Source organism: Mya arenaria, chromosome 7, assembly GCF_026914265.1.
Source record: "Mya arenaria isolate MELC-2E11 chromosome 7, ASM2691426v1".
Lineage (NCBI taxonomy): Eukaryota > Metazoa > Mollusca > Bivalvia > Myida > Myidae > Mya > Mya arenaria.
Window position 1 is genome coordinate 17,191,105 of NC_069128.1, and position 14,532 is coordinate 17,205,636.

The 14,532-nt window shown below is 33.3% G+C and overlaps 1 protein-coding gene across 1 annotated transcript in view; it reads left to right on the plus strand.

The window, feature by feature from the left end:
- Positions 1-14,532, plus strand: part of LOC128240544 (uncharacterized) — a 43,717-nt gene that overhangs the window by 595 nt on the left and 28,590 nt on the right. Inside the window, exon 3 of the mRNA XM_052957211.1 lies at positions 9,741-9,829. Coding sequence (XP_052813171.1) covers positions 9,741-9,829 — 89 coding nt within the window. The remainder of the gene's footprint in view (positions 1-9,740; positions 9,830-14,532) is intronic.

Genomic DNA, 14,532 nt, shown 5'->3' on the forward strand with positions numbered 1-14,532 from the left:
TTGTTTATATACTGTATGACTAAAAACATTGGTACCAGTAGCGTGGCGCCCTTCTTTTCAACATGTTAAAAATAAACTATAATGAAACCAAGTTTTATGATGTCTATTATTATGGGATCTGGTTACAGGTTAGTCCAAATAATTGTACGTTGACGGATTTTTTTAAAGATTTTTGATATGGCAAATCCTTCCCGTACAAATTGTTTAGTATCAAAAGTGGGTAGTTATTCCGATCGGGATTCCGGGTTAAAGCATATTGCGTCTATAAATTATCATAAAAACAAGAAATATTACCAGATAATATTATTTTATATTAGTTCCGTACACAAAAAATAAATATCCAACGAATAATTATGAGTTTGGCGGTGTTTTTTTTCATTTCATTCTGTCAAAACATAACAATATATACATGAAGGGCACCTGCAAGGCTTTAGGGCACAGTTTTTAAACAATCGGAACATTTCGGCCATGGCCGAGTGGTTACGATTGTATTTACGAGGTCTATCTCGAAGCTTGTCAGAGTTGGCCGAGTTATTACGATTGGGTCGAGTTGTTCCGCTTGGCATAATTGTTGTCTGTGTCAGTCAACTTTCGTTTTATTGGAAAGGTAAATAATGTGTTTTAATGCATTAAATGCTTATTTTGTGCAAAAAAACCTTTTCACTTACATGGTTAAATATGAAGATAAACCTTTATGGTCAATTTCAGCCATAAAATACTTCACTAAATACAATTTCAATATTTTTCAAAACACCCCCGGTTTTTGCACAAACCCGTTTAGACGTTAGGGATTGAAAGAATCCCGTTTAACACGTCTATTATTTTAGACTAGGGATCTGGTTAGTCTGACTTTAATTTTGTTTATCAATTAGAATTCAATTATTAAAGAACTGGTTACTATCTAAATAAATCTGCCTATTTTTCAGTGCACAATATTACAATGGTTAAGCTATAAGATGTTAACAGTTATCAAGACAATTTCCCAGCTGTAGTCATAAGTGTATGTTTAGAGTTCTAATATATATGTAGATCAAGAACAGCTACTTCTATTTTTTATTTAATATTTATTAACACATTGTTGCAATTTGCATGTATAGGGCCGGTTTTAAATAAAATAGCCTTATTATTTATTCAGTCTGCCTTAGCAATACTTAAGTGGTCATTCATGATGTATACTATAGTTTAAAGAGCTTGTGTTGATTACATGAATAGAACAGAACATGTGTTATGTTTATTGTAATATAGATGAACTGTATATGTTCAAGTTAAAAATAAATGTTCTGTTTAGTTCTGTTCTGTTGATTACATGTATCACTGTTTTGATTTAAACTGTATTCAATCTAGGAACAGGTTTATCACTATCTCAGTTATTTGTTTTTTGCGACTATTTTTGCGATTATTATACATGTCCATGAGAGCTTTTATGGATCATCTCCACCCTTGCATTATGATGACCAACGAAATATTTTCACAAATTATGAGTTAAAACCTTTCTTCGTAGAATGAAATGCTTATGATATTGAAATATTTCCTTTCGTTTGATTAAAACTTATACTATGGATATAAAAACATACAAATTTTGATTTTCTGGCATTTATAATCTACATGTATCATTGCTTTAATTAAACAGAAATCCTAACATTTTCTGTCATATGTATATATGTGTTGTTCAAGTTCTTCATCGCCCAATTCAATGTGCCCTTCCTTACGTTAGCACCCTGTGATGTGTCCTTTTTCTGTAGCTCCCTGCCCTTTTTAAAACCTGGCTAAAACTCAACTTTCTTGATGTACAGGGGGAAACAACATAAATTTTGAGTAAAACTAATTCATATACAACATATATTTAAGATTTAAAAGATTTATTTATTTTTAGAATTTTTAGTTTGAACTCATCCGAGCAATACTTGATTCAATTAACATACATGCATGTAATTAAAGTGTGGACCCTATTTTTTATTGCCCTGCAGACATTTGTTTGGTGTTTATATTTTTTTTTCCTTTTGCGATACCTTTTTTTTAATAGGTTTTGTGCACGGGAAAGCCACATAAATGTACCCGACAAAATCACATGGGTTTGTAGTGTGATCATAATATGAGACGCATATTATGTATGTCACAAACCTATCTTCCATATATTGGTAGGCTGTGAAATTAAAAAAACAAATACACTATTATTTGTTTTACGCTTAACACTTCAATTGTTTGAGAATAATAAAATATATATCTTATTATATGGTGAATATAATTGTCAACATTTGGATGTACATATACATGAACTGTCAACCTAGTATTTGCCTCATTGACAGGTCGACAGTTTGACAAATGACAAGTCCATTGCAGTGTTTTCAATAGATTTAGAAGAAATTTTACCAGCTAAAGCATATGGGCTTATAAGCAATTCTTTTAGGTGTTTTGTTTACGATTTTGCACTGTACTGCTTGCTCTTTTGACTGCCGAAAATGCTTCGTGCTGCCCAATCTTAAAGGCTCCCAGTCAAATTTCCTGTGCTGCCCAATCTTAAAGGCACCCAGTCAAATTTCCTGTGCTGCCCAATCTTAAAGGCACCCAGTCAAATTTCCTGTGCTGCCCAATCTTAAAGGCACCCAGTCAAATTTCCTGTGCTGCCCAATCTTAAAGGCACCCAGTCAAATTTCCTGTGCTGCCCAATCTTAAAGGCTCCCAATCAAATTTCCTGTGCTGCCCAATCTTAAAGGCACCCAGTCAAATTTCCTGTGCTGCCCAATCTTAAAGGCTTCCAATCAAATTTCCTGTGCTGCCCAATCTTAAAGGCACCCAGTCAAATTTCCTGTGCTGCCCAATCTTAAAGGCTCCCAATCAAATTTCCTGTGCTGCCCAATCTTAAAGGCTCCCAATTGATCAAATTTCCTGAAACCACTACAACAAAAACAACAAATCAATTTAAAAATTATGTGTTACTAATATGCCAGGGTAGGCTTGTACAAGATGACATGTTAGGTATACTGGGATGCTTTTTTAGGAGGGTGCTCATCGTGTTGCTTTATGGTCAAGCTCTTTTTAAAACTTAGTCAGTCCTGAAAGAAACACTACATAAATATACATTTCACACAGACAGTAATGATTTTTATTTAAAAAAATAAATAACTATTGACTGTTTAAATCGGAAAATTATAATCTTATTTAAAAAAAATGTTCTTACAATGCAGATGGTAAGTAACATGTGTTTATGTGTTATACTGTCGGAACATGTGTTGTATAGATAAATTTGCCTTTTTGCTCTACAATGTAAAATATATAGTCTGGCGTGATGAGAGAGAGGCTGCTGCTGCGTGGGGATATAGTGATGAAATTTTAAAAGGGACTTTCCCACACATTATTGAAGACAAGACCCAAGTGGGGGTATTTGCCACAGTCCTGTGACAGCTCTTTTCAACCATTATGTGTAGTTGTGAAAAAAACATACACATTAAGTTTACATAATTTATAACAAATCTTATGTCTTTATCAAAATATTTGGCATATGAAAAAAATGGAAAACTTTTGCTCTGCCTACTTGTAACCATTTTGAATTAGGCATAGATGTAATCAAAGTATTCACTTGCCAACATCACAATGGTACATTTAAAATGTAACCTTTTTTCGACTAATTTTTTTAGCTCTACTGGCTAATTTCAACCACTAGTTATGATCATTTATGAGTTAAACACTATACTGCACTAAAATAAAAAATAAAAATCTGCATCATTATATATTGTGCGCCTTTAATAAGAAAAGACCCATACCATGGACCTCTTACATGATAAGTCAGGACACCTTTATCATGTAGCACTAGCTGGATCTCTTGTTTGCATATAGGGCAGAAGTCAAAAAGCAGTATCATGTTTACATGAACAAAGTTGTCACTGCCGATACTAGTGCTCGACATTTCAAACATTCATGACTTATTTTGGTTCAAGTGATTGTTGAGAAATCATGCAACAACAACTTCAAAGGTTGCCATAAACAGTTGCAGCTTGGGAAATCTTTAAAGGGACTCCCTCATACAAGTCTTAAAGCTCAGATATTGAAACATGAAAATTGTTTGAATCTGTGAACTTAATGCTTGTTTCAATGATTGTGAATCAATGGTTAACAACGTTATTAATGACATCTTATAACTTTTTAACGTGAAATAGTTGTCAATGATTATAATGTTCAAACATTTTAATAAAAATAAAACAAGTACAGCTGAAACAGTTGTCTCAAATCCTGCAGGTCACATTGTAAATTTTAACAAAGTTCTGAAATCCGGCCGCTACCAAAAGTTCAAATTCTCTCTTCTAATTATTTCAAAATAGAGCAGAAGAAGTTCTTATTTTGTCAAAAAGCATTCATTACGCTGTTGTAATATCATTGTTCATTGGTTTAGATTTACAAAATTCAGTTAAAGAACTTGACAGTTTTTGCTTAATATGTGTCCATTATAGCTGCACTCTCACAGATTGACAGTTCTGACTTTTCTTTATTTTTTTGTCTTTGAATCAGCTGATTTTGGCATTTTATCGGTTTCCAGACATTGACCCAATACTGGCCCAGTTGTCAAAACGTTCAATCTGTGAGAGTGTATGTGAGTTTAATGACATCCATCGAAATAGTAACAAGCATAGTTGGAATTGAATACATGACTTACCATCAAATTTAGCAGATTTTAAAATGATTACGGAACAGGGTAAAATGTTCCTTATTCAGGAAGGAGGGTTTTAAAAACCTTGCTCTTCTATTAGGACATTTACGGTATTGCTAGTTATGAACAAATAGGAGTAAAGGACCGTGTACTTACCTAACTGGTGGCCCTGCAGTTTCAAAATGCGTTGGTTTTGTTTTCGCACAGATAATAGTGGGGAATGGGCCTTACGTAGGATGTCCCCCGGGTGCGGGGGCATTTGGCGGGGGTTTAACCAGCAGTTTTACCTGGGATTGGCTGGACTGACTTGTCATAGTCCACTCTATTCTCCAGAACTGGGGGGTCCGTGGTTACAATTGACAGATGCATTAACTTGTTTGAAAATCAGGCAAGCAGCTGTGTCCTTATTTTTTAGATTATCTTGTTTGAAAATCATAGGCAAGAAGCTGTGGGCTTTGATCAATTAAAAGATAAATGAACAAATTAATCACGGCTTTAGACATGTTTTTATGAATGATGGATGGAGTTCTATGATTTATGAGGCTGTCTTTATTTCATGTAAAATCAGGGCTATTAGCCTTTAAAGGGATTGTAAACCAGATTGGCACGAAAAAAAGTTTTTTTCTGTAACGAATCTCAGGACAATTATCTAATAGGATGTGTTACGCTTTGATATCATAATTGTAAAAAAGGTACCAAAATGTACAGGGCTCTCACTAGGCTGAAATTTTTGGGAGAAGTGCTTCAGTCAATTTAGGGAGAAGTGGGGAGACTTTAGGGAGAAGTGATACTTTTCGTAACACCTGATACAAAAACTATGCCATACCACACACCCAAGTTTACATTCACATTCAAGTTAATTGCTATAACTATATAAAATGTTCACAAATAATGTATCATTTTTGGCTCAGCAAAAGTGTATTTGTCAATGTCACATAGTTTATCTCCAAATTACATCTAAAATGAATCAAACACCAAGACAGCTAAGGATTTGAAACAATCAAAATGACCTTCTAAATTAACTGTCAATATAGTAGGGGGACGCAATTGTACTTTTCCTGTTAAAAATGTATTTTTGCGAAAATTAACATGCCTCATCTCTACATTTTTTTTTAAGAACAGACTTAATCCACTCACCTGCAGAGACAACTAACAGTACAGGGTTTTTGACATTAAATTGTCAGGTCTTTTCTAAATTTTAGTTCTGAAATCTCAATCGGTGGGCCTGTCCAGCATATTCTTCAGACTACAAATTCCTCGTTAACACTTTGAAAGTTGTCTTGAATCAAACTTGAGACTACCATCTGAAGAATTTTCTTCCAGAAAATTGTCTCAAGAAGGAGAGATAATTGACATTCAAAAACATGGCAGAGTTATGTAACTTTTAAAAATATTCTAATTTACAATAAGGGTAAGAAGGGTGATTTTATTTGTTCACATTTTATATGAAAAAGCATGTTGAAAATATTTGTCATCTATTTCTGATTAATTTATCACCAAAAGTCTTTTTTTATGTGAGATAGAAGAAATTTTAGCAATTGGTTTTTGTCCGACTGGGCTGAGTGGGCTAGTCAGTGGCTTACATGATTCAGATTTAAAAATAATTTTTACTCCTTTCTTAGAATAGCAAGTAATGCCTTTTGTGCTTTCCAAGAAAAAATCAACACTCTGTGGAGAGAGTGCCATTCCTTTTCTATGTTGTTTACGTCACACGTCAGACATTTTCTTTATTTAGTTTTCTTTGAGTATACATGTTGTTGCTGAATGTTAATAGTTATTGTGAATAAGGGAATACAAATTGATGACATTTTCTGCTTTAGTTTTGTCACATTATACAGTTAATCTAAGAGAAAAAAATAGTATGAATTATTTTTAGATGGTCTGTTTTGCAATTAATAAACCTAATGGTATTTTGATAACTTTGGTGTTGTCATGGCTGGGCAATGGAAGTGTTAGAAACAAGATACAAGAATCTTTATTTAAAGTTGGGTATATAATAACCAGAAACATTAGCTCAATAAGCTATTTTCGGACATGAAAAGTGTTGTTGTATCATATGAAGTCTCATGATGACCATAAATTAAAACCATTAAAAGATGTTATTGTATTTTCAATTTCAAAAAATCAGGTTGGCTCGCTGTTCTGAGGATCAAAGAAAGAAAGTGGTCCGCTAAGAATGACATGTCTAAGGTTTTGTGTCACGGGAATGGTGTTGTTTTCGTGATAAATATGCAAGCAACTTACAATTTTTTTAATAATTTTAATAAATTTCATAAGCATATTTGTGACATTAATGTGTCACATTTTGATTTCCCATTTTTAATTTGTCGCCTTATATGGTCATATTTTTCAGAAGTCCAGATTATATGGAAACATTATTTATATAAAAAAGAAAAATTCTACGGAATGGTTTTAGGCTTAAGGGAGGAAGAAGGCCTTTAATGTTAATGAATGTTGCCGCTATTTAACATGTCCAAGATATGAAGCATTAAAGTGTTGAATTATTATTTTCACTCTTACAATTGCTCCGAACTTTTAATTTATGAGCCGTCTAGGAATACAGTCAATAATTAGTTATAAATAAGTAATAGTTATTTCACCCACAACCAGAGTTATTGAAATAATACATGAGCTCCTCCGCATGAGTGTATAAATTTGATTACAAGGTAAGTTGGTGATTTTTCTGATCTGTGCCATGTTGTCAAGGACAACGTTCAATAACTAGCATGCAGTATAAGTGAATAGCAATGTAATTTATCTGCATGCTAGTTACTGAATGGTTTTGCTTTGTCTTTTTGTTACTAGGCCAAAAAATGGTTTGGTTACAGTGATTTTTGGTGCAATTTACTGGTTTCTAAAGGCTGTTTCCCCTTGCAAAAAACTGTCCATTTTCCCCAAAATTTTATAATTTTTTCCCAATTTGATAAATGCATATTACGTAAATGAATGAAAAAGCAATGAATTTCTTGAAATGTAAACAAACTCTTGACAAGACTAAATACTCTTTCACAGCATAATGAATGTATAAAAAAGTTAAAACATGTATATTTGCCATTATATTAGTTGTTTTGGCATGATTTTGTATTTTTCCCAAAGTCTATTGTTTTCCCAATTTGCAAGGCACAGGCGGTAAAAAATAATTCCAAAAATAATCACTGGGTTAGAGTTTCATCCTTTTCAAAAACAAGTAGGGTAGTTAAGGCTTTGTTATTGTTAACCAGGTTTTCCCAGAAGAACTTATTTTTAGTCCTTGTTCGGGAGTAGCAGGCGAGCGGCGTCAAACTTACCTATGAAACTGAATAACTTTAGTTAAGGTTGACATATCTTGACCAAACTTTACTGTATAGGAAGACATTATGAAGACCTCTATCGGGATTGCATTTGGGACCCCTAGGGTCAAGGTGAAGGTCACTGTTACTCAAAATAGTACAAAAACAGTTGAAACTGAATTACTTTAGTTAGGGTTGACATTTGTTGACCAAATTTGGTATTAAGGAAGATACTGTACAGGCTTTTTTTTAACATTCCTGGTCTATAATTCATATCAAGTACTCACAAAGATGTCTCATGTTTTTCTGACTGGCTATGGAAATCTGGCTTGCGCTACAGAAATCTCAAAGTCTATAGCCCCATTGGCTACCAGGGTAAAATTAAAGGTTTATTTCGCACACTGTATCATATATTCTTGGATTTTATACTATTTCAAATTGTAGAGGATTGCATGGACAATTAACATTAGTATTTATAAGCCTATAATTATGGCGTTTAAGCTAATGGAAAAGCAGAATGAGGTATATCCTTCGAGGGCCGACCTCGTTGCAGGGGACATGATTGTGACAGTAGGCCAGTTATTGGATGAGTTCAGTTCTAGGACAGGATCAATAATTGTTCTGATGACATTTGCTGTTGTTCTATATCTTGTCTCAGAAAATATGATCTCTTTGAAAAACTGATCTCTTGGTGTCTGAAATTCCAGGACACATCAGCAATATTTCCCTGACTCTTTGTCTCTCCATTGCTGTGTCATATGGGGGAATTCGATACATGTACTTTTCATGATGAATTTAACATTTGATCAGTTTCTGAGAAGATAAAGGTTGCGGCTAGCTGAATGGTGCTATTTATAGACAAAGTGTGAAGATGGCTTCAGTTTCTTGGAATAATTTAAACTAGAAATAATGTTGTTTTTCTTCTCTCTGTATAATCGAAGCTTTAAATACAAAACCAGCCCATTAATTGTATCATAAATTGTAATGACTTTTTCACACTTTTTTGAGTTTAAGAATAATGGAATTGCTTCTATGTATGTCAAAAATATCTTTCAGTGAAAGTGTTGATTTTTAATATAAAGATTTTAATGTTTTTCTTATATTTCAGTAAACATTTTTTTGTGTGAAATGAATCATGAAGATATTTATACCATACCAAGGATTTTTTTTCTGTCAATTAATTTTATGGCGTTTTTATAATTTAAATGGTAAATGTCATTTTCAACAGAATAAATTTCTACCATTGTTTGTCTCCCAATGTAAATCTATGGTTCTTTTTGTATTGAATAATTTTTGCACCAAATCATAGCCAAGGGCTAAAAATTATGCTTTATTAGGGAATAATTGCTCCACTTTTTCTATGCTCTTGGTTTATTTCAGATTTTGACAAAGTTGTAAACAAGCCTATAAATTAACCTTTAATTTTATTCATATGTATAATAAATATTTAATATTTAACTATTTATATATGTTTTCAGTGTTTCATGGAGAGAGTATATTGTCCTATATTGATGAATAACCACTATTGGGCCGATTGTTCGAATTTTGTTAACGTCAACAAATTGATAAACATCTTTATTTTTTATGTGAAAAAGTTATTAAGAGGTGCTCACATATTAAAAAAATCCAAAGTACATCTGAATCAATTGTCTGAAATCTCGTTAAAAGTCCAGTCAACAAGTGTATCCATTAAACTTCCAGAGCAGCAACGAGTTGAAAGTTAACAACGATGACGTTAACAATGATTAAATTTAATGAAGTTCTAACAGTCTGCCCATTGTCGACTAATAAAAGAATGTTTATAAGTATTTTATTTATTTAAATTCCAGAATTCGACGGAGACACTGTGTTGTGCCGAGTGTGCGGTGATAAAGCGAGCGGGTTCCATTACGGAGTACATGCATGTGAAGGATGCAAGGTATATTTAACTGAAGTTAACTCTAGCACCAGCAGTGCACTGCTTGTGGTGTGCGTCTAGCATGGATGAATAAAGCATATCCAAATAAACAGTAGGTCTCAAAGAACAATACAGGTCATTTGACTTTATTTACCAGCTATTTTTGTCTGAGTTATCACCCCTTTTCAACTTAGAATTTGCCAAAACATTTAGAATTTAAAGGACTTATGTTACACATGTATAAAGTATACCACAGGTTTAACTTAGGTTACACTCAACCAATTTTTAATGGAGCTATAGCCCCTTTTCAAAGTAACAGTAAACCATTCTTGTGTCTAGGCAGCATGTGGGGGTATTCCTCATGTCTCTGACAGCATGAGTTTGGCATGATCTTAATCATCTCAAAATAGCGACTTGAATACCTCCCTTATTTTCTGAATCAAAGATACAATGATAAAAAACAGGTTAAAGTTAAAGCTGCACTCTCACAGATTGACCATTTTAACAATTTTTTATTTTTTGTCTTGGAAAGAGCAAATTTTTGCATAAATATCTTCAAACAAATGATATAAGATTACTGACAAAAAATCAGATCATAGATTTTCATATTTCCGTTCGAAAATTAATGTTTTATGCCTTAAACCATTACTAGTGGTTTAAGAAAAATGCGTAAAACATCATTTTTAGAACTGACATAAAAAATCTGCGATGGTTTCCATGGATTTTTGCAAAAATTGGCTCGTTCCAAAACAAAAAATAAAAAAGTTGTCAAAACATTCAATCTGTGAGAGTGCAGCTTTAAACAATCACTATATTTTTTGAACAAGTTTAATTTAGTCGGGGGTTATTCCAAGCTCACTATTTTTGTTTCAGTAAAACTTGTGTAATTCTCTTAATATTTTGAAAAGTTTTATGACCTTTAAAGAAATTCATTTAATTATTATCACAATAAATTATTTTTTATTTGGTAAAATAAGTTTTATTAAGTATTTTGGCATAATAAAATAAGAGACATAAGCTCATTAAGCTTAATCGTTTTTTAGAAATTAAGCCCAAAGCAATTTCAAGGTGGTATCAGTAAAACGATCACCAGATAAGTCCATATGCCAGAATAGTCTCAAGGTTTTATTATATAAACGATGTTGACAATTACATGCATGTCAAGGTCCTGGTACAAAACTTATCATATTCCTAAGTGTATAGGTCATAAGTTTTGGATAAAAATTGCAAACAACCCAATTATATATTGTTTATAGTTCTAAAAGATGAACTACTGATACAAAATACCACGTAATAATGGATGGACTGAAACAAGGTCATTCATCAAATGATGTCTGTATGAGCAGGCTTTAAACTACAATGTTATGGAAGGGAGCTGCACCCTGTCCTTTTTTGGTAGCAACCACCTGCCTTCATGGAGACCAGCATGGACACCCTTATGCCTTTATAGAGTTAATTGGTTAACATAATCTTACATTTCTTTTGTTTTTACTTTAACTTGAAAGTATGATTATAGATTCATACAGCCTTGACATATTTGGTAATCTTAATATTGCTTCAATTAAGCACAAATCCTAACATTTTCTGTGAAATTTGTTATGTTCAAATTTATAACAGCCCATAAATGCAATGTGCCCTTTTCTCCATGAGCACCCTGGCCCGTTTTCTGCCACGCCCCGCTTTTAAAACCTGGTTAATACCCTAATGAAAAAACAAAATGAAAATATAGACTAAATTTGTCAACAACAAAAACTATGGCCTAATAATGTGTTCTCATGGATGACCTTAATGCTTACTGGAGCGGATAACATCATTACTTCACAGTTCTAGTTAGATGACAAGTTGAAACCTATTGGAAAACATATGTAATTATTTCCCTGATTATAGTCGTCTGATATCACTCCTGGTAAAGTTGGAACTGCATAGTACAAAATAATACTTGATGTACTTTTAGTTCATTGTGTCTATTAATGAGCCAAGTAATTCTTGCACTCTGTTTATCAGGTAATTGGCGTATGTGACAAGTAGATTTATTTATTGGGATGTGATGTCATTCTTATTGATCCATTAATATTCAAAGATAAATCTAAGTTGGTGATTAAATTCATAATCTAAAAATTAAGCAGACTTTTTTTAGCGGTTGCTGTTGCTTGTTTAGTTTGCAGTACAAAAACTATAACTATAAATAAAAAAAATGACAAAATGGGCTATTTCAGTTATAGGAGGAATAATTACTTTTTAGCAATGCTCATGATGGGATAAGGTTTTAAAAACAATAAGCTAAATAAATACAATAAGCTAAATAAATTTAATCAAAGTTAGGCCGTAATAATCAGTCCGTCTATTTTGTATGTGCTAGGTCACCTTTTAGGATTAAGGGAAAAACATTAACTTATAAAATACTTATATGGATGACCCTACATTTTGACCAGCAAATGCACTTTTTGTACTTACAACATATTAATGTCTTAAAAATTATGAATGCTTTCTCAAAAGCATGTTACAAAGTTTAATACATTAGGTAAACAATTTAATACCTAGATTTCATTATGATTTTAAATCGATATTATGGATTGCAACCTTAATCGGTTTACTTAAAGGCAAGCAGGCTCAAATCTGACCTTTATCTATAAATGTTGATCAGTTGGTCAATGCATGTTCTAAACTCTGGTAATCAGCCTATGTATTCCTAATATTGCTATGCAAGGGTTTTAGCTGAAAAGTCATAGGAGGGTGTTGCACTCTTGCCTTTTTGCACTAGCAACCTTAGCCTTCTGCCCTCATGGAGACGAGCATGTGCAGCCTTCATAGTACTGAATGCTTCGATAATCACATCGAGGTTGTCCGGTTAGCGCACTCGCTTCTCACCAAGGCAACCTGGGTTATCCCGGCATTGGTGCATGTGAGTTTGGTTAGTGGTCTCCAAGCCGGACAAGTGGGTTTTCTCCGGGTACTCCGGTTTCAACACAAGACCACACTCTCGCGCAACAGCGTGATGACGAGGGTGATTAATATTATAAGTTGCAATTATCTTGTTTCACAATCGTAGTAAAATTGAATAAGTTTAAACTTATCACATTTTACCTTTGTTTTGTTTAAAAGCTTATTATACCCCCACAAACGAAGTTTGAGGGGGTATATAGGAGTGAGCTAGTCGGTCTGTCGGTCGGTTTTCATGGTTTCTGGACGATAACTCATGAAAGACTAGACAGATTTGAAAAAATTTGGGTACACAGGTGTAACATCAGAAGATACAGGTCAAGTTCGATATTGGGCTGGTGGGGCCAAGGTCAAGGTCACTGTTACTAAAAATAGAAAAACAGTTTCCAGACGATAACTCATGAAAGGCTTGACAGATTTGAACAATTTTTGGTACACAGGTGTAACATCAGAAGATACAGGTCAAGTTCGATATTGGGGCTGGTGGGGCCAAGGTCAAGGTCACTGTTACTCAAAATAGAAAAACGGTTTCCGGACGATAACTCATGAAAGGCTAGACAGATTTGAACAATTTTTGGTACGCAGGTGTAACATCAGAAGATACAGGTCAAGTTCGATATTGGGGCTGGTGGGGCCAAGGTCAAGGTCACTGTTACTAAAAATAGAAAAACGGTTTCTGGACGATATCTCTTGTCAGCAGTGTAACTTCTAAATTACTCAACAGATTTAAATAAAACAATACATGCATGATAAAAGAATATGCAGTGTGCAGTAACCTTGGAGTTATGGCCTCTTTTCAAAGGAATGGTTTGCCATTCCTGTGTCCAGGCGGCATTTGGGGGTATTCGTCACTCCTGTGACAGCTCTAGTTTTATGATTATCACTATTAATACATAGAAATTTGATAAATTTGGCAGTTAAAACCTGAAGCTACTGTAACAGTTCTTCTCTTATTCACATTTCGAACACTTTATGTCAAATATACACATTATATAAGTTCTTCACAGCCTGAAAAAAATGTGCCCTTTTCACCCTAAGCAGTCCCTGTTCAATAAAACATGGCTAGATAGCAAAGTAGGTTAATTCATTACTGATTTAATTAAAGAACAAAAAAACAACAAAAAAACCTGCAATAACAGCATTGTTTTTGTTTTTTTACCAATTTAAGGCCAAATTTCAGCCCCATTCTCAATGCTTAGTCATACCTTTTTCCAAGATTTAAAAATGAAACTCCCAGTTTCTTAAACAAATTTAATTTTGTGTGTGGTATATAGAGTTAGTGTGTTCAGAAAACAACAAAATTAAACTTTTAAAAACAACAACAAACATTTGAAACATTCTGGTTTATTTCGGGGGAAATAGGTATTCCAAGTTCAAGTCAAAATAATGCATTTTCTGAAAAACAGAAACGCCCAGGATTCTTAAAATAAAGGGGAGAACACAATGAACAATATCTGTAGTGTTATTTTAGTGATCTATTTTCTATTCAAATAATCAGCAGTCCCTAAATTATATGGGGTCACAAGCATCTACATTTAACATTATAGCCAATGGCATTACAATGATAAAACGAAAAGCTTGTTTGTACATTTGGTACTTTAATGAAAAAATCAGCAGTTTGCCAAGCAAGATTGCTTATAAAGACCTTTTGTGCCAACTCTTAGCCTTATATACAGTGTATTTAAATAAAAAAAATTAAGTTGTACTTTAATAAGGCACTGTCATATTTTTACGTGGCTTTTGTACCAAATGGAAGACCAATTTCAAGCCATGCATGTTTTCAG